The sequence below is a fragment of the Callorhinus ursinus genome, unplaced genomic scaffold, assembly GCF_003265705.2.
Source record: "Callorhinus ursinus isolate GAN/ISIS: 27379988/994484 unplaced genomic scaffold, GSC_fseal_2.0 scaffold88, whole genome shotgun sequence".
NCBI classification, from domain to species: Eukaryota; Metazoa; Chordata; class Mammalia; order Carnivora; family Otariidae; genus Callorhinus; species Callorhinus ursinus.
In genome coordinates, this window is record NW_027397150.1 from 864,979 (window position 1) to 891,764 (window position 26,786).

At 42.2% G+C, this 26,786-nt stretch overlaps 2 protein-coding genes and 1 pseudogene across 2 annotated transcripts in view; 1 reads left to right on the forward strand and 2 right to left on the reverse strand.

Moving 5' to 3' along the window:
• Positions 1-300: 300 nt before the first annotated feature.
• On the reverse strand, positions 301-1,287 carry OR10X1 (olfactory receptor family 10 subfamily X member 1). Its single transcript, XM_025860663.1, has one exon. The coding sequence runs from the start codon at positions 1,285-1,287 to the stop codon at positions 301-303; it is 987 nt and encodes a 328-aa protein (XP_025716448.1).
• Positions 1,288-15,839: 14,552 nt separating this feature from the next.
• On the forward strand, positions 15,840-16,771 carry LOC112814903 (olfactory receptor 10Z1-like; annotated as a pseudogene).
• A 4,575-nt stretch (positions 16,772-21,346) lies between these two features.
• Positions 21,347-26,786, reverse strand: part of SPTA1 (spectrin alpha, erythrocytic 1) — a 78,040-nt gene continuing 72,600 nt past the window's right edge. Inside the window, exons 48-52 of the mRNA XM_025860726.2 lie at positions 24,824-25,011; positions 23,664-23,717; positions 23,140-23,286; positions 22,334-22,478; positions 21,347-21,787 (exon numbers count right to left, since the gene is read on the reverse strand). Of these exons, the coding sequence (XP_025716511.1) occupies positions 21,662-21,787; positions 22,334-22,478; positions 23,140-23,286; positions 23,664-23,717; positions 24,824-25,011 (660 nt within the window). The 3' untranslated portion in view covers positions 21,347-21,661. The remainder of the gene's footprint in view (positions 21,788-22,333; positions 22,479-23,139; positions 23,287-23,663; positions 23,718-24,823; positions 25,012-26,786) is intronic.

The window sequence follows — 26,786 nt, forward strand, 5'->3', positions numbered from 1 at the left end:
GTGGTCACAATGGTTATTTTTTCCTTCTACACTCTTCTTGCTTTTCCCCTTCCATCAGTGATGCGGGATGCCCAGAGGCTGACCAGCAGAAGCCAGGAGCAGCCAGTAGAAGTACGAGTAGTTGAACAACTTTCTTAACAAACTAAGTAAATGTTTGTGATGCTTCAGTTCCCAGACTCAGTCTCTCGATTCCTACATGACAATCTGGAAAAAGGCAGATGGCACAGGCTTTTCCTGATGTCACAGGATAAATGCCTACTGACATTGGGGGACAGTCAGTCATGCAACAATAATCCAAGATTATTTATTCAAGAAACTCCTCTTTCCAAGCACCTTTCTTAAAGCATTCTTCATGTCCTTATTCCTGAGGCTGAAAATAAGGGGACTGAGGAAAGGGGTAATGACCGTGTAAGGGACAGCCATGAGTGTGTCATCTCCTCCCGAGGCTTCTGGTTTCAGATAGACAATAGCTGCAAACCCAAAGTGGACAACGACCACTGAGAGATGTGAGGCGCACGTAGAGAAAGCCTTCCGCTTGCCCTTGGCTGACGGGATCCTGAAGACAGTGGAAAGAATGAACACGTAAGTGATGACGATGAGCAGGAAGGTGCCCATCAAACCTGACACTGAGATCACCGTCACAATGGATTCTGTAAGGTCGCTGTCTGGACAGGAGAGCCTCACCACTGCCCGCATGTGGCAGAAAAAGTGTTTGACAAGGTTGGGGCTGCAGAAGGAGGCCCTGAATATCAGTGCAGTCTCTATCAGAGAGATAAAGAAGCCTCCAGCCCAGGCAGAGGCCACAAGTTGTCCGCACACCACATTGGTCATAAGCAGTGGGTACCTGAGAGGGTTGCAGATGGCCAGAAAGCGATCATATCCCATCAAGGTGAGGACGATGCAATTGGTGCCACCGAGTCCCAAGAAGAAACACATCTGCAAGCCACACCCCGTGACTGAGATGCTTCTGTTCTGAGTCAGCAGATCTGCCAGCATCTTGGGGATGATGGTCAGTGTGTAGCAGGTCTCAGAGAAAGAGAGGGCACCAAGGAAGAGGTACATAGGGGTGTGGAGAGATCTGTCCACCCAAGTTAGACCCATGATGGCCAGGTTACCTGTGAGGGTGAGAAGGTAGAGACAAAGGAAGACCACGAAGAGGAATATCTGCCCATGTGGGTACACGGAGAAGCCAGCAAGAATGAATTCTTTCAGGGTTGTCTGGTTGACCTTCATTGTTTGCATGTCTGAAATCTGAAAGAAACAACAAATAAATATTCCATTCTCCATTATTCTTTGAAAAATTATGCTGTGAATAAGACAGATGATCAGAATTATAATTACTGACTGATTTTTCATTTAATTTAGCAAAACACCATGTGTATATAGGCTACGTGTTTTCCTAATTTTTAACTCACTTGTTACACCTTTATTCAGTGACCAATTCCTGATCACTTATTGGGTGACAGAGATGCCTTCTGGCTTATTTTATTTTATTTTATTTTATTATGTTAATCACCATACATTACATCATTAGTTTTTGATGTGGTGCTCCATGATTCATTGTTTGCCTATAACACCGAGTGCTCCATGCAGTACGTGCCCTCCTTAATACCCATCACCGGGCTAATCCATCCCCCCAGCCCCCCTCATTCTGGCTTATTTTTTAAAAGGACTTTACTGGCTGGTAATATAATGAGGGGAAAAATATTCTAATTGATATCCATATAAAGGAAATGCAGGTGCATTAGGTGAGCCAGATTTGATCAGACTCTGAATACTAAAAAAACTACCAAGTAGTTAATACACAGAGTCAGGGTCTGACAAAGCAACTTCCACATATAAATTGTCTGTAAATATCTAACGAGTGAAGGTTGATAATTGGTTTGTTAGGAATTTGGGGACCCCTTTCGGACAATGCCTTATAATTGCAGGGAAGCCCAAAGTCATTATCACTTCTTGGAGAAGACATTTAGGTCCTGAAATATTAAAAGAAATTGAAGAATATGCTCCCTTCCCTCTACTCTGAGGAGAGGGAAGAGAGGCTACTCCAGAAGCCCTCAGATTAAAAGTGATTAATTAGAGTCCGTGGATGGTATTAATAAAAAGACCCTTTATGCAAGCACATTGCAGGTAGCAGCTGAAAATTTGCCCATTTCTTCGATGCCAAGCCTAGCATCTGAAAAAAGATAAATGCTAGAGATTCTGTGAATTCTTCGATAATTCTGCGTCTGATTTAATCTCATCCTCCTCTAACTTCTACAACATGCTGCCTTTTCTTATATTTAACACATTCCCTCAGTGTTGTGCTATATTGAGCTATTGTTTTTCCTTTCCCACATGTCAACATATTTAATAACTAGCATTGATAGGGTCTGCGTTTTGCCAAATTCCTTGTAATGTTTATTGGTTTTATTCTTGACAAAAGAAAATGTGAAGCACATGGCACAACTGTGGAGTGTGCATGGCGGTTGTGATTATTTTACTTATTCTAGAAATAAGATAGTTGTGTCTATGAAGTGGCACATTTGTAGCTAGGATCCAACTGTTTTGAGTTTAACTGTATATTCCTTCCATTTATCAATGCTTTTTCCTTGAGGAAAGAGGCTATCAGTCACAGATTTCTGTATTTCTCACAGTGCTAATATAAAATGTATTAAGAAGGTAATGATTCCCAATACATGTTGCTTGGATAGGTTAGTTATCAAAGAGAGTGCTGAATCTATAAACAGTTTCCCTTTTACTTTGTTGTTAGCATTGCAGAGCGTGCTGAGCATGACTTTCCACTCTTAATTAGATTTGGTTCAGGCTAAGGTTAAGCCTTCTGTCCACAGAATCGAGCTGGTCACTGACAGTCAAAAGAGGCTGTAGGAAAATGGTCTAAATTATAATTATATAACTTTAACATGTATAGATAAATATAAATAAAATAAATATAGTCATATAATGATAAACTTTTATTATTAAAGGCTGCAGAAATAATCCACAGCCCTTTGGAATCTCCTTAGAGAGCTCCTTGATTCTTTTGTCCTCTTAGACCTGACGAGACTTTTCTTCATCCTTGGCCACACGAGAACCATGTGTCTAGTCTTTCCCACCACCCTTTCTCCTTTCCTGTTTCCCATTTTCTCTCACTGTATCCACACCTGCTCCTGCTATTTGTGGGTAATTATCTCCCCAAAAGAAGACTAGAGTTTCTTGTTTTTGTTTTTGGTTTTTTTTTTTTGTCTTCCTGCCTAAGGCAATTACCTTAGGAGGGGCTTATCTAAATGATCCTCGGGCTTCCTTACGAGGCATTTTACGCAAACCTCCTTAGATTCCAAATTTAGTGTGTCCACACCCAAACTTTCAGCCCGTTGTTCTATTTTCCCCTGCAAACAACTTCCGGAAGCTCTCAGGATAGGACGACTTTCTCCTCTCCCAGAAATACTAGGTCCCATACACCCTTCCGCTTATCGATAAGCCATTGTGAACAATTCCTGCCTCAGGAGAGCACTAAAGTTTCCTAGTTCTCATGACTCTTAACTCTGAAGAAGAGCAATTGGATTGGGGAACTAAAAGATGAATAATTAAGTACCCCAAAGTGGGGTGAGGGGGAGAATAGATGGGCAAAACAAGTTGTTTTTAGTACCTGGTGTCCTCGGTGCAGAACTCAAGCTCGCTCTTTCTCTTTCTTTTTTTTTTTTTTTTTTAAAGATTTATTTATTTATTTGAGAGAGAGAGAATGGGGTGGGAGGGAGTGGTGCAGGGAGAGGCAGAGGGAGAGAGAGCTTAAGCAGTCTCCATGCTGAACATGGAAGCTGATACAGGGCTCAATCTCACAACCCTGGGGTCATGACCCTGAGATCATGACCTGAGCCAAAACCAAGAGTCAGACACTTAACCGACTGTGCCACCCGGGTGCCCCTCAAACTCTTTCTAACATACCAATTGCAGAACAGCCTGATTTCACACGATATACCATATCCCCTCCTAAACAGCCCAGAGGGCTTGTGTTCAAATCCATCATTAAATTCAGAAGCATTTTGAAAATGCAAAGAATCAGCAATACATATTCTAAGACAGGTCGTTCCTTACCTAATTCTTACCTGATGGTGCGCTCAATGCCTACTTGGTGACGGTCAGTAGTAGAGGGTGAATTTCAGGACCTCCCGTACTCTGACATATTCTGAATGTCTGTATGTGTAGTGGGGTGAGGGTATCATGCCCCAGCCTACCCTCACCTCTCTCTGAAGTTAGCCCTAAATCAACTTGTATCAAATTTAGTTTGGAATATGGATCCACTGACAAAAGAAATACACACCCTTTCCAAAGTCACAAAGAAATGGTAATTGGAAGAAAATGCAGGGACAATTAATTGTGAGGAAATCAGAGTCAAATCATCTACAAGAGTTTCCTACTTTGTGTATTTTATCAGGGCCCCAAGCCAATTCAGTGTTAGGCTTATATTCTTCCACGATGGTCTTCACATTGTTGGAAGCATGCTTTGTTCTTCACTCAGAAGAGACAGAGATCCACTTACTAGAAAAGTCATCGGTCTAACAGTTTGCATTAACTTTATCACTGCTAGTTTAGTGACCTTGGGAAGTCTGTGAACCTTCTGGGTCTAAGTTTCCCTAGCTGGAGAGTGAGGAAAGGGCCCTGATTTTGTGCAAGCTTCAGCTTCCTGTGGCGTAGAGCTTCCGACTCGAGTTGTGAGGCTGGGCCACATGAGCTATGCTCTGTTTATACCACTCACTAAATCACAGTGGTTAAGAACCTTTTCTTCTACCAGTTTAGAGATATGGTCTGATCATCATGAGGGCCTGAGTTTCCTCCGCTCTGGAGGTTTGGCTCTGGTTAGGAGACCCTCGGGGATTCCTCTCTCCTTTCATCAGAGGGAGCAAGAGAACTTGCTCACTCAACTTTTTAATTTTCTCTAATTAGTCACAGGGCTTTGTGTAACTTGTGACTAGTAAAACTCTGCTGGGAATCTCTGGGGATTTAAAACTTGCAGAGTTCATATTCTGTCCACGCTAACTCGCAAGTTTTGTTTTGGCAGAGAGGGGAGGGAGGCGCATCCCTGATGCCTCCCCTCCCCGACACTTTCACCCTCTCATCACCGGCTCCTCTCCTGGGTATTCGGGAAGGGCTCAACAATGTTTGAAGACTACTCTGAGAAGGAATGGGCTCTTCTTAACAAGGAATTTGTACCTTGATGGAGGAAAGAAGATAGAGCCAATGAAAAGTGAACAGCACTGTTGTGTGCCAAGGGCTGAAACTGCTCAGACAAGACAGGACAAATTGGAGCAGAGTGGTCAGAGGAGGAGCCATGGAGGAGTGTTGGGAAAGACCGCAAAATAAGAAGGCTGGGATTCCAGTTGCTGGAAGAATATAATGTGTTGTTGTAGTCCAGCACTTGCAACTAACTATGTAATGACACAAAATTGATTAAATAAATATATTTCAGAAGAATCATATGCATGTATATGTACAGATGTATAAATATAATGGCAATGAGATTTTTTTTAAGTTTATTTATTTATTTCAGAGATTGAACACAAATGGGGGGGAGGAGCAGAGAAAGAGGGAGAAGCAGACTCCCTGCTGAGCAGGGAGCCCAACACGAGACTCTATCCCAGGACCCCGAGATCTTGACCTGAGCCGAAGGCAGATGCTTAACCCACTGAGCCACCCAGGCGCCCTGGCAATGAGATCTTAAAAACATTTGAAGAATATACACAAATGGGAAATAAGCACTTGAAAAGTTGCTCACCGTGATCAGTCATTAGGAAATACAAAATAGAAACACAATTTGATTCCACTGCACAACTATTTGAATGTCTTTAAAAAAAGAAGTTTGGCTACACCAGTGTGGGTGAGGATTGGAAGAAGTGTAACTCATACACTATTTTTGCGAATATAAAAGCTATAAAATAGTTCACAATTTTGGAAAGTAGTTTACCAATTTCTTAGAAACTTTGATCTATTCAAGTTCCAGGCAAAATGGTCTATATTCACATTTCTCAGCACTCCCCTCTAAATACAACTAAAAAACCTGGAAATAACTCAACAATCCTAAATGTGACTTGTAAAGATGAAACAGAGACAATGGGCTGGCCCAGGACCTCAACACTTGAAGAACACTACCACAGCAGGCTTGCAAGGATTTCTTTTTATGCGCAGTGTGTTCTGGATCGGGGTGTGGAGAGCCCTGCAACCTGCAATCTGAATATGTCCACAGGCAAAGGCAGAAACAAAATGAAAATAAATAAATAGATAAAAATATAGATAGATAAATAATAAATAAATAAATAAATGCAAGCTAAGGCTGTTCTCTCAGGCAAAGAACCAAGAAAGGGGAAGCCCAGCAGGGACTTAGTAGGGAGACCTAACACTAATGGCAGTGGGGACCCTAACCTGCCTGCACCTGCAGTGTCAGACCCCTCCCCCTTACACCATCCACCTACATCAGCATCACCAGCTGAGCCTAGGGGGTAACCTACCCTCCACATGACACCAATAAAAATCATATCCTGAGCCACAAGACAAGCCACAAGAATTTTTTTTTAAGTTTTTATTTTAATTCCAGTTAGCTAACATACAGTGTTATATTAGCTTCAGGTGTGCAATATAGTGATTCTACACTTCCATACATCACCCGATGCTCATCACAAGTGCGCTCCATCCCCAACACCTCTTCAACTGCAAGAAATTTCAAGGGATGGAAATCATACAGAGGACAGGCATATGGTTCTCTAACCATAATGGAATCGAGTTAGAAATCAAGAACAGAAAGATGATAGGAAAATCTATAAACACATGGAAATTAAACAATATTAAGCAATCCATGGTCATTGGGGAAATCTGTAAGGAAAAAAAAATAATTTATATAACTGAATCAAAATGAGATTACAACACATCAAAATGTGTGGGATGCAGCTAAAGCATCTATTAGAGAGGAGGAGAGGTCTCTAATAATGATGTAAATTCCTATCTCAAGAACCTAGAAAAAAAGAATAAAATTGATCCCCAAGTTGATTTAGAGGCTTAATGCAATCCTCTCAAAATCCCAGAAAGACTTTTTTGTTTGTTTGTTTTTGTAGAGAATGACAAACACATTCTAGTTTATATGGAAAGTAACCAGTTCTGCAATACCTATAACACTCCTGAAAAAGAAGAATCAAGTGAAAATCATTCCATCCAGTATTAACACCTACCATACAGCTGCATTAATCAAGACAGTGTGATACTGGCAGAAGCTATTAAAGAGCCTGACTCTGCTTTGTGGTTTTCTGACAGCTTTTAAACCTTTCAACTCCTACTTCTTCCCCTTCTGCCACACAGCTGGGCAAGCTGATAAAAAAGCCTGGTGTTCTCTCCTGGGGTGCCTGTAGGAAGTTCAAACCATACAAGTTCTGTGTGGGAAACCTCACCCTGCATTCACTCCTTAGCCATCATGGAAGTGACAAGCCCGTCTCCTTCTGCCCTTACAGTCCACTGGGGCAGTGCCCTTTAGATTCACCCTCTGTTTCTTTGTGTGGGGAGATAAACAAATATATATGCACACACATATATAAAATCTCCCTATATATAAAATTCCATATTGCATATATTGATGTTTTAATGCCACTCCTATAACTCATTTTTTAAAAAATGTATTCAATGGAATTTAGATGCAACAGTAATTTGCTATCTTAGATCTTCCATTTTAAACTATATCTTTTATTTTTCTCTATGAACTTCTCTGATATATATGTACATAAATATTTATTTATTTGTTTATAAGTTTTTGCTTGATCACCTTATACTTCTCTGCAAAAAAAGATTTACAGGTTGATTTTTTAAATGTTTTTAACATATTTTATATACAAGAGAAAATCTGATTAAATGTGAAAATTAAAATTTTAATGTAAAATTATCCCTGCATGAAAGTAGTGCTTTAAAAGTTACCTTATATATCAATGAATAATATTTCTTTTTGCTAAAATAAGACAGCTCGGGATTAATTTTATTCCAAAAAAAAGTTTTTCTAAGAAAAGCAGAGCTACTCAATTTTTTAAAAATTTCTTTTAAGTTATAGTTCATTAGTAGCCAAATGGTCTATCATCAAAAGTTATTTTTAATACTATATTGGAGGATAATTTTATCAGTCTTTTTTTCCTACTTTCTCAAAAACAATGATATGGACTCTATTTGACTTGAAAAAATATTCATTGTCTATCATTAACATGCAATTTCTCAGTTTCTGAAAGCTTATCATAATAGGGTTTTCCAGTTGTTATAAAACGATTGTCAGCTATGATTGTTTATCTATTACTTTCAACCACATTGCCTAATAGAAAAGGTCATATATTCAGAAGTTTAGGGAAAATGAAAACACTATGGATTTCAATCACCTTGGTCAGTAGATTTTCATTAAAATCCTCTCAGCCTCCTACATGTTTTAGCTGTCTATCTATTTATCCCTCTATTTACCTAACTTTGAAAAGGTTGGGGTTACAGACTTAATTCATTTCACTTACTTATTTTATTTAAATTCAATTAGTGAACATATCGTGCATCATTAGTTTCAGAGGTAGAGTTCAGTGATTCATCACTTGCATATAACACCCAGTATCATTACATCACATGCCCTCCTTAATGCTCATCACCCAGTTACTCCATCCCCCAACCCCACCCCTCTAGCAAACCTCAGTTTGTTTCCTGTGGTTAAGAGTCTCTTATGGTTTGTCTCCCTCTCTGATTTTGTCTTATTTTATTCATTCATTCAATTTAGGAAATTCTGTGATAAAACCTAGCTGACAACAATAGGACTTCTACTTCCAGACACCAGAGTAGAAAGACCTTCCCCATTCCTCCCACCTCATACAACTGAAAACTCTGGGCATTATTCATAAAACACACAGAAGAATATCTGAACGCTGGAAAGGACAAGAACAGCTAGGGACTTTGCGGCCCAAAGAACGGTATGGTGACAATTTTCCTGGGTTTTCTTGTTGCCTTGTATTTCCCAGTCTTAGAGCTGCTGGAATCACCTGGAAACACAAATCAGACCCCCTCCCCCCCAAAAAAAAACAAAGAAACAAACAACAAACACCCCTACTGCTGATTTTATTGACCTTTTGTATTGTTTTTCTAGTCTTTGTTTCTGCTCGCATCTTCGTTATTTCCTTCTCCCTGCTATCTTTGGGTTTAATGTGTTCTTTTTCTAGTTCTGTCAGGTGTGAAGTTAGTTGTTTATTTGAGATCGTTCTTTCTCCTGAATGTAGGTTATTTATCAATATCAACTTTCCTCTTAGAAGTGCTTTTGATGCATCTCCTAAGTTTCGTCATGTCGTCTGTGGCAAGATATATATTTTTTTTGTTTCTCTTTTGAGTTCTTTTCTGACCCATTGGTCATTCAGGAGTGTGTTGTTTTTTTTTTTTTTAAAGATTTTATTTATTTATTTGAGAAAGAGAATGAGAGAGAGAGAGAGAGAGAGAGAGCACGAGAGGGGGGAGGGTCAGAGGGAGAAGCAGACTCACCGTTGACCAGGGAGCCCGATGCGGGACTTGATCCCGGGACTCCAGGATCATGACCCGAGCGAAGGCAGTTGCTTAACCCACTGAGCTACCCAGGCGCCCAGGAGTGTGTTTTTTAATTTGTATTTTCATAACTAATCAAGTCTGAGTTCAAGACCTGAAACATTTCCATCATTTCAGGAAGTTCTTTTGTGCTTTTTTCCAATCAGAGCTGCAGGGCCCCAAGTGAGGTGATTCCCACAACCATTATAAAACTTTCTTGTTCTTTAAATTCATAAATGGAAACAAATTGTATGAACTGTGTTGCTTGTGGCTTCTTTTACTCGATGGAATGCTTTTGAGATTTCCCATGGTGTTACATGTTTATTCCTTTATATTTCCGGGTATTGTTTCATTGCATGAATATTCCACAACTTGTTTATGTAGTCACATGTTCGTGGTCATTTGGGCTGTTTCTAAGTTTTTCAAATTACGAATTAAGCAGATAAAACACTTATACAAGTCTTTGCGTGGCCATATGCTTACTCGCTCTCTGTTTAGCTTAGTACAAATTGGCTTTTCTTAAAAAGTTATTCTGCCATTTTGCTCTGCCATCTGCTCTTTGATAAGCAGAAGCTTAATTTTTGTGGTTTGATTGATCAATTTTTTATGCCTATGCATTTTTGTCTCCTGCCTAAAAAAATTCTCTGCCTACCCCAAGGTAATGAAAATACTCTTCTGTGTATTCTTTAGGTTGCTCTCTCCTTTTAGACATTTAGGTCTACACCTCATCTGGGATAATTTATGTGTATGGAATGAAGTGAGGATTGTTTTTATTTTTGTTTTGTTTTTCTTATACTGAAATGCAGTCATTCCAGCACCATCGGTTGGAAAGACTTTCTTCATTGATTTGTACAGGCCATCTTTATGGAAATTGATGGTACTGGATATACATGTGACTGTTTCTGGACTTTATATTTTTTGTTGATCTATATACCTACCTTTTTGCCTTTAGCACCGTTTTCATTATTGTTACTTTATAGTAATTTTGAACTCAGGTGTTTAATTCACTCGAATCTCTCATATGATTGTTTAGATCTTTTCATTTCCAGATAAGGTTTAGAATTAGTTTGCCAATTTCTACACAAATCCTGTTTGAGTTTATTTACTGAGGTACATTGAATCTATACATAAATTTGGGAAATCAAAATTACAGTATTGAACCTTTTTATCCATGAAATTTTATGTGTCTTCATTTATTTAGATTTACTTTAATCTTATCTCGTTAATGTTTAGAATTTTAAAGTAGAGAGTACTTCCTCATCTTGTCTTAAATTTAATTCTGTGTTGATTTTAAGCATCTATGTTTTGATGCTATTAAAATTGACATCTAAAAATGTAATTTCTTATTTTTAAAATAAAGAAAAACAATTGATTTGAGAACTTGCTAAATATACTTATTAGGTTTGTAATCCTTCTGTAGATTTAGTAAGATTTTCTAGGTACTCAGTCATGTCATTTGCCAATGAAGGGTTTTATCATCCCTTTCAAATCATTGCCTTTTATATCTTTTTCTTACATTATTACACTGGTTTGGACCTCCAGTATGATGTTGTATAGAATGGCCAAAGTGTTCATCCTAGGGAAAAGAGCAATACCTCATAAAAAGTTAGGATATTGGCTTTAGTTTTAAATAGAAACAGAGTTTTTTTTTTAAAAAAAAAAACAAACCATCAGTGGATATTGATTTTTACAAATAATTTTTGTACAAATATTGAGATGAGTAGATTACCTTTTTTCATTTGTTTGACTAATTTGGTGAATTATGTTAACATTTTCAAATAGTAAATCAGTCCTGCATTCTTGGAATAAATTCCTTTTGTCATGAATAATTATTCTTTTTACATATTGCTGGAATATAGGTTTTTCATGAAATAGGCTCAACAGCATTTTGGAGATGATAAAAGAAAGGACTGATGAATTGGAAAATAAATCAATAGAAATAAGTTGATCTGAAGAAGAAAAAAATAAAATTAAAATGAATCAATTCTGTGAGATTTTCAAGACCATATCAAGCAGTCCAATGTTTGGAATACAGAAGGAAATGAAAAGATAAAGAGGAAGAAAACATTTTAAGAAATAATAGCTGGAAATTTCCCAAATGTGGTGGAAGACAATAACGTACGAAGTCAAGATGTTCAACAAATCACAAGTAAGAAAAAGCACGTGTAAAAACATCATTCTCAAATTGGTGAAAGCCAAAGGTAAAGAGAACACATTGAAACAACAGAGGAATTTGACATGTTTGTTACCTGGAGTAAAAAGATGACGTCATTGATGGCAGTATTGGTATCAGAAACTAGGGAAGACAGAGACCCTGCAAATGGCATACGGAAAGATGAAACAAAGTACCCTATTGACTAGGAATTTTTTATCCAGCAAAACTATGTTTCACAAATAAAGGCAAAATGAAGAAATTTTCAGATAAAGAAACATGAAGATAGTTGCTAGCAAGTATGCACTTTAAGAAACACTAAGGGAAAGCTGAGGGAAAATGAAACCCATGGTAACTTGGATACACAGGAGAGAATGAAGAACATGGTGAATGTGAGGTTAAATAGAAAGATTATACACACATATACACGTATTCTCTAAATTTCTCTAAAAAAAGGCAAAAGCCCGTTTAAAAATTGTAACAATGTTGTTAGTGGATTTAGGTAAATGCAACTATGTCATTGCAACTTTTCTATATCTTACTGTAAATAATTCAATATTTAGTTTAAGTAGAGTGGGTTAAGTTAAAAATGCATCCTATCATCTCTAGATCAACAGATAAAACAGTAGCACAAGAAAAATTGCTAGAAAGCCAACAGTTGTACTAATATGACTCTATATTTCCACATCTCTGCTCATCTTCTGACTGATGTAGTTTACCATAAAAGGCATGGTAGTTAAGAGAAGCGTTCTGGAGTCCACTTCTTACTCTGTTGCCACCTGGCTGTGTTATCTTCAGTAAGTTATTTAATTTTTCTGGGCTTTAGTTTTCTCATCCTAAAAGAACGTATAATCATAAAAATCTTTAAATATTGTAAGTGTTCAATTCATCTATTGAGGTCAGCAAAATGTCTGGCATTGAATACACATTAACAATCATCATTACCGTTTCTACTGAATCAGCGGATGGGTGGTGAAAATGTGTATTGGAGGTGCAGAATCACACTGCTAGCGTACTAGGGGAAAACGCACGTTGAGTGAAGAGTTAGAAAGCATGATTAACCCTGGACTTTCCGGACCTTTTCAAGTTTCAGGACAATCTGAGTGATGGACTGAAAAGATACAGGTACAGTTATTACAATATTGTGGAAAGAAGATAAAAGGTAAAGTTGCTTTTAAAAAGATATGCCTGGGCTACTGGGTATTTACCCCAAAGATACAAATGTAGGGATCCGAAGGGGTACGTGCACCCCGATGTTTATAGCAGCAATGTCCACAATAGCCAAACCATGGAAAGAGCCAAGATGTCCATCGACAGATGAATGGATCAAGAAGATGTGGTTTATATATATACAATGGAATATTATGCAGCCATCAAAAGGAATGAGATCTTGCCATTTGCAATGATGTGGATGGAACTGGAGGGTGTTATGCTGAGCGAAATAAGTCAGTCAGAGAAAGACATGTATCATATGACCTCACTGATATGAAGAATTCTTAATCTCAGGAAACAAACTGAGGGTTGCTGGAGTGGTGGGGGGTGGGAGGGATGGGGTGGCTGGGTGATAGACATTGGGGAGGGTATGTGCTATGGTGAGCGCTGTGAAGTGTGCAAGACTGTTGAATCACAGATCTGTACTTCTGAAACAAATAATGCAATATAGTTAAGAAAAAAAAAGAAGAAGAAGATAGCAGGAGGGGAAGAATGAAGGGGGGGAAATTGGAGGGGGAGACCAACCGTGAGAGACGATGGACTCTGAAAAACAAACTGAGGGTTCTAGAGGGGAGGGGGGTGGGGGATGGGTTAGCCTGGTGATGGGTATTAAGGAGGGCACGTTCTGCATGGAGCACTGGGTGTTATATGCAAAGAATGAATCATGGAACACTACATCAAAACTAATGATGTAATGTATGGTGATTAACATAACATAATAATAATTAAAAAAAAAAGATGTGCCTGGGGTGCCTGGGTGGCTCAGTCAGTTAAGTGTCCGACTCTTGATTACCACTCAGGTCATGATCTCAGGGTGGTGAGATGGAGCTTGAGCTCTGCACTCAGCAGGGAGTCTGTTTGAGACTCTCCCTCCCCCCCCCCGCGCTATACTTGCTCTCTTGCTCTCTCGCTTTCTCTCTCTCCAAAAGAAATAAATAAATCTTTAAAAAAGTAAAATAAAAGGATGTGTCTGAAAGAAGTGGAGTGGACACATGAGGAGGTGGGAAGAAGGTAAGGCTGGGCAATGAGGGTGCTCTCAGTATGTGAACGTGAGTGTGTGTGCCTTTGAAACTGGGTGCACTCTGGAGACGGTCATCTCCAGCTCTTGAGACAACAGCAGGGGAAGGTGAATTCCTGTGCTCTTATTACACATCTTACAGGGAGACTTTAAAAAGCATGAATCTGAGTTCTGTGGCCTTGGATGGGTCACTTAAACTCTTATCAGGCTCGATTTCCTCTTCTATAAAATGCAATTGTCAGCCCTTTTTACCAGGTCATTTTAAGTTATTTTTTTAAGTTTTTTAAAAATTTTATTGTATTAGGTTATGTTAATCACCATCCATTACATCATCAGTTTGGGATGTAGTGTTCCATGATTCATTGTTTGCGTATAACACCCAGTGCTCCATGCAGAACGTGCCCTCTTTAATACCCATCACCAGGCTAACCAGCTCATTTTAAGTTTTAAAAGAGATTTAACATGTGAAAATAATAAATATAATTATTTAGCACATAATCAAATTATTGTTTAAATCATGATCCTAGCATCTCTTCGTTCACATTTCCTCTTCTGCTTTTCCCAAAAGAATATTTACAGCTAATGATAGGTACAGTTGGAGGTGCCTCTTGAAACAGCGCCCACGGGGACTGGGGCCCCTCAGAGAGAGAAGCTGTTTTGATAGAAGCAGAGATGACTCACCCCCTGGGGCCACAGGTGTAGAAGCTGTCCTCGTATCACTTGGGAACATCACCTTTTCGCTCAGAGACATGTCAGATGGATCTCAGGTCTCTTCTCCTGCAGGCAGGGTGGTGGGAGGCATCTGGAGCATGGTTGCTGAGAAGCAGAACTCTCCTCCCCGTGAGCCTTTTTGGGTGAGTGGAGAGCCCTCCCTTGCCCAGTCTCCCAGCCGCAGCACGGCCTGACAGCGGATCTGTGCACTGAAGGGTCCACCACTTCCCTGAGTCTAATGCTTCTGTCCGTGCTCGGCATGGACTCACATGGAAGAGACTTTGGGGAGGGCAGCACAGACAAGGGATTGTTACAGAGCTCCCTGTTCATGGGAGTGCGTGTCCCAAAGTGTCCGAGAAGAGTCGTCATTGTTTGGGGGAAAGAATGTTAGGTTAGGACTCAGGCACTTTTTCTCTAGTCTTGGCTGTCACCTGACCGATAAAATAATATCCAACAAGCCACCCCACGTCATGTTCTAACAGGCAATGAGTATGTGTCCACGTGTGGGCGTATGCATGATGTTGGTATGAATAGATGTGTGGTGCACAATCTACTTATTTATGTGCTGTCTCAAAAGGTATGCATTTTGGGCGCCTGGGTGGCTCAGTTGGTTAAGCGACTGCCTCCGGCTCAGGTCATGATCCAGGAGTCCCTGGATCGAGTCCCGCATCGGGCTCCCTGCTCAGCGGAGAGTCTGCTTCTCCCTCTGACCCTCCCCCCTCTCATGTGCTCTCTCTCTCTCTCTCATTCTCTCTGTCTCAAATAAAAAAAAAAATCTTTAAAAAAAAGATATGCATTTATAACACATCTGATGTATTTGTAGATATGGTCGTCAGTGGCAAATGTGCAGCACACAGAGTTTTGGATGTGTGAAATGTGCATGATTCTGTATGAGCACTTTATATGTGGTATGCATGTCTATCGGCATAGTCGTGTGTGTTTGTGGGCACATGTGTGCGCACTGCGTGACTTTGTACATGTACCTACATGCATGTGAGAATGGATCCACACGTCTGTGTGTCTAATGCTATGAATACCTTTCAGAGGTGGCTGTCTACATTAGAGCTTTCTTTTGGAGTTACAACAGGCACAAAGAAATGAGAATCCACCCCATCCTACCTTCTAAAGAAGCTAGGCATCTACTGGCAAGGTGGAAGGGACCAACACATCTATCAGGGTGCCGCTCAGGATGGGCCAGGCACCATGGCCAACGCAACCACCTGGAAGGGTTTTGTGTTCCTGGGCTCCTCCAGCATTGGGGAACTGCAGCTCCTGCTGTTTGCACTCTTCCTCTCTCTGTGTCTTGTCACCCTGACCAGCAATGTCTTCATTACTGTGGTCATCAGCCTGGACAGCCACCTGCACACCCCCACGTACCTCTTCCTTTCCTTTGTCTTTCTCTGAGATCTGTTACACGTTGGGCATCATCCCTTGGATGCTCTCCAGCCTGATCATGGGGGGCCAGGCCATCTCCTACGAGGGCTGTGCTGCCCAGATGTTCTTCTCTGCTTTGTGGGCCTGCCTAACTGCTTCCTTCTGGCCAGCATGGGCTCTGACAGATATGTGGCCCTCTGTGCCCTGCTGCACTATGCCAGCCACATGAATCTTACCTCCTGTGCCCAGCTGGTTGGCACCTCCTTCCTGAGTGGGTCCCGCTTTGGGCTGGGAATGACCCTGGTCCTTTTCCACCTCCCGTTCTGTGGCTCCCATGAGATCCAGCACTTCTTCTGTGACACACCTCCAGTGCTGAGCCTGGCATCGGGGACATGGGCCCCAGTGAGCTGGGCATCCTCATGCTTAGCCTGCTGGTCCTCCTGGAGCTTTTCCCCTTCGTCACCATCTCCTACGCCTACATTCTGACAGCAATCCTGCAGATCCCCTCCACTGAGCGGCGGAAGAAGGCCTTCTCCACCTGCGCCTCGCACCTCACAGTGGTCGTTGTCCACCGCGGCTGTGCCTCCTTCATGTACTTGAGGCCCAAAGCCAGTTACTCTCTTGAGCGGGATCGGCTTATTGCTGTCACCTATACTGTGGTGACCCCTCCCCTCAGCCCCATTGTTTACAGTCTAAGGAATCGGGCCGTGCAGACAGCCCTGAGAAGTGCCTTCCGAGGGAGACTGCTTTGTAGAAGATGAAGGCTCGCCCAGTGGGACAGTCTCTTCTGCGTAGGCTGGACTGAGACCAGGAACCCAGGCCGATGGGCCAGATACTCGGGGTTTCAGATCAAAGCTGTCCCTCCCCCAACCCCCTGGGAGAGCCCCATCCTGCTGCCTGCACTTCCCTGGGGCTGCTGGGAAATACGGAGAAGGGTTTCCCACTCTGCTCACTGTGCTTAACTCACGCTGGGCTCAGAATCTGAATTTCCATTTTCAGCCTCACTTCATGCCTTCATGCCACCACTACAGAAGCCCAATTCGTTAAGAATTTTCCAGCTCCGCTGAACGAGATGAGAGCAGTTTGGCCTGCTCAAGTTCAAAGCAGGCCTGGCTGGAGCCCTATCAAGGATACAGTAGAGATTTTTAAATTACTGCATAATTAGACTCTCCTACCTATAATGCTCTTCCAAGATCTGAAACTCAGTGGGAATCCATTTGATGGATTAGTGTGAATGCTCTGTTCAAGGAAAAGGTAGGTTGTTTTCTCTCCTCCATGGCATGTCTTTCATCTTTATTTTTTTTAATATCGTTGTCCTCTCTATCTCTGACTCATTGTCACTTTGTGCTCTTCCTTGTCGTTGGCTCTCCCAGTTGGTAGATTGTATCTCAGAGAAGACATAGGTTTCCTATTTTCTTTGATACTCGTCATTGCTCTATGATGGCCTCACAACCTTGGGAGTTGAGAGCCTCCTCGTTTGTTTGACTCCCTAGCATGGACACTGTTCTGTGGGATCTGCTGTGGACACGCTCTCCTATGTAGTACACTTTCCACCCGCAGTATGTCGTGCACGGCACAGGCATTCTTAGGGACAAGTAAAAGTGTAATGAATCCACGCAGCTGTCCACGCAGGAGTTTGAACAGAGGCCCTGTAACTTACTGTGTGATGCTAGGTCTCAACCCCCATGTTCTCATCTGTAAAATGGCTGTAACTTTGCAGTTTTGCATTGCTTACTAAACAGAACCATGTGTGCAAAGAATTTAGCACAATATCTGGATCATAATGATCTTCTAATACATGTCAGCTGATTTATTGTTAACGTGCTAAGCAGAGTGATACTGGCTTTTAGTTTAGGGAGAGGTTAATCTCAGTGGAGAATCAGAGGCTTCATGTCTAAGGTAGTACTTGAATTTGTTAAATGATGGGTAAGTCTTGAATGCAGTTAAGTGGGAAGAAAGTATATTCTGACAGAGAGAACAGAATAACGAAAGCCTCAGTGGCAAGGCAATCTAGGCCTGTTTCCAAGTGCAGTGAGTTGTCCAGAGGGACTGAAAATGTGTCCCAAATGATGCTAAGTCAGTTTGGGTGAAGACTTCTTGCAGACAGCAGTTTCAATACCTTGCTTCAGACTTGATCCCTTCAGTAGGGAGAGTAAACCTCTGAGCAGAGAGCAGAGTAGCATCTGGGAACCGATTCTGGAAGATTAATCCAGCAGCAGAGAGGATGACAGAGCTCAGCAGAGAGAAAACAGAGGCAAGGGATCAGTAAGGGATGCATTGCCATCATCCTAAACAAAGACACAGAGACCAGAACATGGATAGTGGGGCTGGAAGCCGAAGAAAATTATAAACAGAAGAGGTTCTGAAAAGGCAGGGTTCACATAATTCAGCAATGAGTGAGCAGTGGGGCACAATTTGAAAGAGAGAACTTATATTGGGGGATAATTTTTTCAAATAGGAATCCATATTTTTCCATGCTTTCAGGGAAGAAACACAGCCTCTAGTTACAACTTTGTGGAAACTAAATTTGGGAGGAAGGAAGCCAGAACCCAGAGAAGAGAACAGGTTGGGGAGAGATATGACAGTTAGTCAGATGGCAGAAATGGCCTGGGTCTCAGAGAAATGCTATGTACTCTCAGATCCTCATCACTATACAGACTGGGACGAATCTCCCCTTTGCACTGAGGCTATCTGAGCAAATTCATTTCTAAAATCGATTCAGACCATGTAGCATAACATTCCCTAAATGCACACTGAGCAGCAGTGGGTAAAGATGTTCCAAGAATTGCTAAGTAATACTCAAAGGTGCTTCTAACTTCCAAATGTAGTAGTCTTAAGTTTGAAAGGGCATAAAAATCACATGGGGGTGATTTTCAGAGCAAGTGTTCCTGGGAGCCATCCCTACAGACCTAGCCACAATTGATCTGGGGTGAGGACAGGAAGAAATAGTTCACAATATCTCACTAGGTGATTCAAATTCCCTCCCTTGGTTAAAAAGTGACCATGTGCTTACAAGGAACAACCTGTCCTTCCTAGGCGCACATTCATGCATGTGGGTGCGTGTGTGTGTGTATGCGCACACGTGCACATACACACACACACACACACACAGCAGAGGCTCCTCTGATGTGAGCAGGACCACATGTGCCCAACTCATGGCCCTTGGACAGCCCATGAAGATGGGAGGCTCTGGTGTCCAATTTCCTGAGGTTAAAGTCTTGCCACATTTTAGACGTGTGACCTAGAGTGAGTTTCTTCACCTTTCTGCGGCTCCATTTCTCAGATGCAGAATGGAACAAGAGTGGTATCTGTTTTACAGGGCTTTTTAGGTGAAGACTAATATAGTCTTCAGAACAGAGAGTGCCCCACACAGAGCACTCAATATAGCCATCGGGTGTTGTTTGGAGTTTCTAGACAGCGACACTTGGGGTTGCCCTATTTGTGGCCCCGTTGATGTTGGTGGAAGCTGGGGCCAGTAGTGTCCAGCATCTTGCATTTCATGATTTCACTGCACAGGCAGGGTAAAGGACTGGTGTCTGGCACAGCATCTGACTGGAGAAAGCAGGAAGGTGGGTCTAGGTCCTGGGCCTTGAGTGGATTCCATAACGGGAAACTGGCCCGATACAGGAAACAGAAATCCGACGACTTCCTGGCAAATGTCTGGGGTCAGAGAGGTCCATTAAGAGTAAAGGTGAGTGTTCTTTTAGGAGTGGAAGAGTTTTGGAGACACAATCGAGCAGCAGGGATCATGAGAAAACTCAGGGATGTGGCCGTAGGGCTGGGGCTCAGAAACAGGTTCCAATCTATAGATTGTAAAGAAAAAGAATTAGTAAGAATAAGTCAGGGGTTCCAGGTTAAAGTAAGTGAACAGAAGGTCAAGAAAAGATTAGTATCAGTTAGGAAGAACTTAGCTACAGATCACGAGGGACACTTGATAAGAGTTCTAATTGTTAAAAGTTGAATATTTATAGACCCAACAAAATTATGTATGCTGTTTCTGCATTTCCATTTTTGTTTGTGTGCCTAGGTGGTCAGGGTGTGACTTCAGAGGGGGCTAGCTGTATTTGATACCAACAGGGTCATCTTCGTATGGCATTTTGTTGATTCTTCAGATAAATATTATCTTCTCTTGTCTCTGAGTTATTCAGTCTCTTTCATAAGATGCTAACGGTTCTTTGCCTGAAAGAGCATTTCTTGGCTTATTACATGCCTAATAATCTGATTTAGGCCTTGTAGATACTTGGAAGGGGTTGGAAGGAGAATGCAACCATATTCACCTTTGCCTTTGCTTATTACAAGCAAACATGTGTTAGATTCTCTATACTTTTTGATAAGTGTGATATCAATTATACTGATTTTTGATCATCTACTGGGTTATGGTTTTTTTTTTTTCAACTGCAACCATTCTTGGTAACTCATAATCAAGTTTTTTTTTTAAATACTTTTGATTGTCAGGTTCAATAGGATCCAACTGTTGAAGCAAAAATCAGTAAAAAAAACACTTACACATTATTAGCAGTAAAGACAGCTTTTTAGTTTTAACCAAGATTCATTTAATTGGCTCCTGGGGCAGAACATGTCCCTGACTGTGGAAGGACTACCTTTTGTGCAAAGGACGAGACTGAGACACGGTGGTAAACAGGTGGTAATGTCCAGGGGCTGGCAGCGGAAATGGTGCAGGATACCAGCAGTCCCACACAAGGCAGAGATGTGACCAAAGGATTCTCGCCGGCAAACGACACTGTTGACTTACACGTCCAGGCAGAACGCCAGCATTAGGAGACAGCAGCCCTCTTCTTGTTCTTTTCTTAATTCTTCATTTTGTAAATAATTAACTCTTAGTCTAGTAGGAGGCAGAAGGAAATCACACCTTCTTTTCATCACATTAAAACGTAAGCGTGAATGTGGGGCCATGGAGAACAAAGGAAGCTTTGCCCTGCCACCGTCTTGCGGTCCTGAGACTAATGGCGTCCAGCCTAATGGAGAAGTATAGAGAAGGGGCAGATTGAGAAGAACACAGGGCTGGTCTTCTTCTTCTTCTATAGATAAAATACTGGGGTTCTCCAGAATGTCAAGTATCTTCATTTTCAAACGTAAGAATTTACATCCGTTTCAAAACTCAAGAGAAACCATTTGTAACTCATCTTGGACTTTATCCATCCTGCCATGACCCTTGTTTGTGGTGTGATTAGCTGCCCGTGTTTAGAGAACAGAATGATTCTCAGAAATACAGAAGCTCATGTAAGTCAGTACCATTTGACTTCACATTGCCCTATTAAAAAGAAATACTTAAAAAAATGAACTTTTTTTTAAAAAGGAAATATTTTATTCTAAAATCAAAGCAAAACAAAGTAATATAGATGCATAGAACCCAACAAATAAAAAATAGAGAGCTTGGCCCCTGAGTAGTGACAGGTTGTATACAAAATAAGCCTGTGATGCTTCCTTTCCCCCAGTTCTGTGAATGCCTTATATCCCCCAAGCCTGAGGCTTTTCCAGGTGCTCTAATAAGTGTAATAAACACACACGCGCACACACACACACACACACACACACACATATCTCCCCCCTCTGCCATATTTGCTGTCTCCTTCCTCCCCCAGTACTTCCCACCACACCAAGATTTTCTATGATCCAGGAAGAGCTGCTTATCAGTTGCCAAAGAAGGAATTGGTGAAACCCACATAGTCATAGCCAGCGAGGTGACTTCGGCCTCGTGGGTCCACGTACTGCTGCATATGTGAGGCACAGAATTGCACTTGTTCTGGGGTTAGGGCCTGAAACAAAACAGAAAGAGATACAGTCTTAGGGGTTAAAAATAGCTGGCTCCTTGGGGCTGGCAATATGCTCCAAACACAGGACCCAGAGGGCAGAGGAATGGGGAAGCCGCAGCCAACCCTATTCCCATCACAGACCTTCTCAGAAGTCTGTAATTTCTAATGAGTAAGACCAGCTCATCTTTTCAACTCAGCCCTTACCTGAGGAGTCTCATCTCACTTGGACTACACACTTTATTCTATTCCCTAAATTTGGGTTATTCAAGAAATGGGAAAAGAAATAGCCTTAAAAATTGATTTTCAGATTTGGAATTGACCCGTATGGTCATCAGAGAATGACTATAATTTTCAAGCTGGGACAACACAAAATGAAGTGGCAAGCAAAGCAAGTGGGTAACTCGTGCAGGACAATGTCTGAGCCAAAAAAAAAACAAAACAAAGGTGGGTGGGAAGGGTAGTTGCCAATGCTGGGCAGCCAGGCCCGAGACAAGCGCAATGTGGATTGCCATGAGAGCACAGTGACACTAGACGCAACCGGAATCTGACCTGCTTCATGTCCTCTTTGGTAATATAGGCCTTGCCCTCTGCCAGGGCTTGGAAAGCATTGTCGATTTCATCACTGGACTTGATGTTCTCTGACTCCTTGTCGATCAGGAATGAAGTGTAGTCCTCCAGGGAGACATAGCCCTTCCTGTGGGAGAAATGGGCTCCCTTCTCTGAGACTGTGGGCTGCAACCTCTACATTGACCCCACTCCTCATGCCCTTGCAGCGAAGTAAACGCTGCTTCTCAAGCCCCAGCCTCCGTGCCCACATGAGCCTTCTGGCCGGACTCTCCCCACAGCCTGGGAGTCTCCATCAGCACCTGTCCCCAGGCACGTCAAGCTTTTCAAGTTGAGTTGAAGACCTCCGATTCTGGTCTTCTGTCATCCTTGGCATTAGAAAGATTTCACCCCTAACAGTGACGGGATCCCTCCAGGACTGTACTCCATCCCCAGAAGCATACAACCCCACTCCCATCAGTTGGCCTCCAAATCATCTAGGTCTCCTTAGGACCTTATACACATGGAAGGATTTTTCTCTCCAGGTCCATTCTCAGAATGAGCTGAGATTCATAGATCAGACAGAAACCAGGAATTGAGCAAATTACAGAGCCTGTGCCTGAGTTGGAGTTGGTGCCGTGAACTTCTGAGATAATCCTGCAAGGGCACCAAAACCTGCCCACTTATGGTAGTCTGTATCTTCCTATTCTCAGGAGGAACTGGTTTCATGTTTTATGGATCATTTTACTCTCTGTGCCTGTTTCTCTAAATCCCATTCCCTACTACGGTCTGGCTCTTGGTCTTCTTCCTACCTCCCCGGATCGACGACATCCAGGAACTTCTCAAACTTGGGCTCAGGTTCATCCTCCTCCACCATGGGCAAGTAATAATTGAGCCCTCTCAAGCAGGACCGGAAATCTTTGTGGCTCAAGCGCCCTGTCAGATTCTCATCAAAATGTCTGAAGAACAAAAACATTTTATCAAGTTCAATACAGAACCAGAGTAGAACAGAAAAGAACAGTTCTTGTTGGGTCAGCTGAGGCTTTAACATGTCACAGGTCATCAGAGAACCAAGTGGGGAGCTTGCCTCTGTTTCTGAACTATTTTTAACCCAGCGAATGGAGCAAAGACAGTAAAATGTTGAGCATGAGAGAAATGTATTTTCAGGAATCTCATAGGCATATTAAAAGCCATGCCTTGCAGCTAATTAACAGATCTAGCTCTTCATTTAAGATCCTACCATGCCAACACTGAGGGGGGAAAAATTAGCTGTCTGGAGATTCATTCTGAACGGGTTGGAAAACAAAGAACCGATCAACTGTGAAGTCACACTCACTTATAGGTTGTGCTAAACTCCTTTAGTGTCTCTTCACTCACACCTATGGTGTCTCTGAAAAGGAAAACATGATTAGCCCACGAAATAAAACAGGAAAATAGCAGAAGACACGCCATGTGGAATAGAGAGGGATGTTAGTGGATGTTATGCTGCTCAGGTCATCTGATTCAGGGGTTGGCAAACTATAGCCCATGGGCCAAACCTAGTCTGCCGCTTGCTTTTGTACAGTTTAATGAGCTATGAACAGTTTTTACCTCTTTATATGGTTGAAAATAATCAAAAGAGGAAGTGTTTCCTTAAACATAAAAATTGCATGAAATTCAAATTCCGGTGTTCATAAATAGAATTTTATTAAAACATGGACACACTCATGAATTTGTGGGCCGTCAATCACCCATTCTCTCTACGACAGCAAGTGAGTAGTTAACAACAGAGACCACATGACTCACCACGGCTGACACATTTATGATCAGTCTCTTTATAGGAAAAGTTTGCCAATCCCCAGTTAAGACAATAATGCTGCCATTATTGGGCGCCTGGGTGGCTCAGTTGTTAAGCGTCTGCCTTTGGCTCAGGTCATGGTCCCAGGGTCCTGGGATCGAGCCCCGCATCAGGCTCCCTGCTCAGCGGGAAGCCTGCTTCTCCCTCTCCCACTCCCCCTGCTTGTGTTCCTGCTCTCACTGTCTCTCTCTGTCAAATAAATAAAATCTTTAAAAAAAAAATAATGCTGCCATTATTACCAAGACCTAAAGCTGCTTTGATATAATTTATTTAGAAAGAAAAACAAGTGAATTCTGCTCTTCTGGCTCTACACCTTGAATATTTCTTGCATTCTAGACATTTGAGAGGAACTTTTACAAAAGGGATGACTTCGTGAAGAGATCGCATAAGATGGTGAAGGGACCCTGAGAACTGAGTGGTGAATAGCTTTAGGGGGATGGGAGCATGGTCTCCTGTTTCATAATAGACTCCCAAATGAAAAGGAATATTCATCATGTGGGACAGAAAAGAGAAAGGGAATTTTGATTCCAGAGATAATGTGTGTACCATCTCTGAAGCAGCTCTTTTATCCAGTACTCCCAACTCTAGCCCCTGGGGCTAAGTTCTGACACCTAATCCCATGCACACCCTGCCCAGCCCTGGTCACGCGTCTGCAGTACTTGGCTTGGATCTGTTGTTCCAGGTTGTGCTGCATCCGCATCCCCAGCTGGTGAAGTTGGTCCCACTGCTGGGCCAGCCCGATGGTGCTATACTTGATGTCCAGGACCAGAGCCTCTTCCAAGCTGTCTCCCAGATCCTCGATCTTGGTCAGCTGGCGCTTCATGGCCTGGATCTCCTTCTGCTTCCGCTAGAAAAGACAAGAAGGAGAGAAGCAGTTATGCAGGGTACCAGCTCCAAACCGAGGGATGGTAGAGAAGGTAAGAAGCTGATGAGTTTGGATTTCCCCTAAATGCTCCTTTTTAATTATTCTCAGGACTCTTCTTGTCCTCTATGAAAAATGAACTGTTCAGGAAATCCACTTCCGTATTCCTCATTTATGTGATGGTGGGAAGGTTAGGTGATATGACCTTGGTCATTCTGGTCAGGTGTAATGTATAAATCTAAGAGTTAGTAGTAGTTACATGCTGCAGAAGAGAGGAGGAGCAGTCCCAGGATGCCTGCATGGCTGGCTCCCAGCAATTGGCACCTCGAGTTATCCACTCTGGGGATTGTGGCTGAGCTCCAGCAGGCTCCCCTGCAGCCACACCAGCAGACTTCCACAGGATGCACCTGTCCTCCAGGCACATTCGATGCCAACCGCCTGCATCCAGGCCATGCTTTCTCCTGCGTAAGGGAGGAGTGAATGGGTTCTGAGGATGGGGGTGGGTGGAGACACTAAATGTATTACAAGGTACAAATGCTTGCGACCTTCCAGAGATCGGTCCTACCTGACAACATCTTACTCTTTATTATTGAAGTTCTTTCACAAGGGAGTAATTGGATTTAATTAATTAAATTGTTCTCCTCGAGGTGGGGAAATAATGAAAATAAGGTTAAGAAACACTGTTCTAGCCCATTGCTTCACTCAACTGTTGAGAGACCATCTGGATTTAATTATATTAGCAAATGATTGTCAAATGATGACAGCTTCTGCACCTGTTTTCTTTCTTAATGATCACAGTGACTCTGTGATGCAGGTATTATGAGCTCTATTGTATAGACACAGAAATTGAGGTTACTGAAGTAAACTGATGGCCGTGCCCTTGGAGCAGCGGTCAACGGCTAGAATGCAAGTTGGGGCGGGGTTGGGACTAGACCCTGAAGCTCTTGACCTTCAGGCTGGGGAGTTTACTTAAAAGTACTACTAGGGTTGTGGAGAAAGGGGAACCCTCCTACACTGTTGGTGGGAATGCAAGCTGGTGCAACCCCTCTGGAAAACAGTATGGAGGTTCCTCAAACAGTTGAAATTAGAGCTACCATACGATCCAGCAATTGCACTACTGGGTATTTACCCCAAAGATACAAATGTAGGGACCCGAAGGGGTACGTGCACCCCAATGTTTATAGCAGCAATGTCCACAATAGCCAAACTGTGGAAAGAGCCAAGATGTCCATCGACAGATGAATGGATCAAGAAGAGGTGGTATATATACACAATGGAATATTATGCAGCCATCAAAAGGAAGGAGATCTTGCCATTTGCAACGACGTGGATGGAACTGGAGGGTGTTATGCTGAGTGAAATAAGTCAATCAGAGAAAGACATGTATCATATGACCTCACTGATATGAGGAATTCTTAATCTCAGGAAACAAACTGAGGGTTGCTGGAGTGGTGGGGGGTGGGAGGGATGGGGTGGCTGGGTGATAGACACTGGGGAGGGTATGTGCTACGGTGAGCGCTGTGAATTGTGTAAGACTGTTGAATCACAGATCTGTACTTCTGAAACAAATAACACAACATATTTTAAGAAAAAAGAAAAAGAAGATAGCAGGAGAGGAAGAATGAAGGGGAGTAAGTCAGAGGGGGAGACGAACCAGGAGAGACGATGGACTCTGAAAAACAAACTGAGGGTTCTAGAGGGGAGGAGGGTAGGGGGATGGGTTAGCCTGGTGATGGGTATTAAAAAGGGCACATTCTGCA

Excerpts from the sequence above, each read along its gene's own strand:
- OR10X1 (XM_025860663.1), bottom strand. The coding sequence starts at position 1,287 with ATGGAGAATGGAATATTTATTTGTTGTTTCTTTCAGATTTCAGACATG.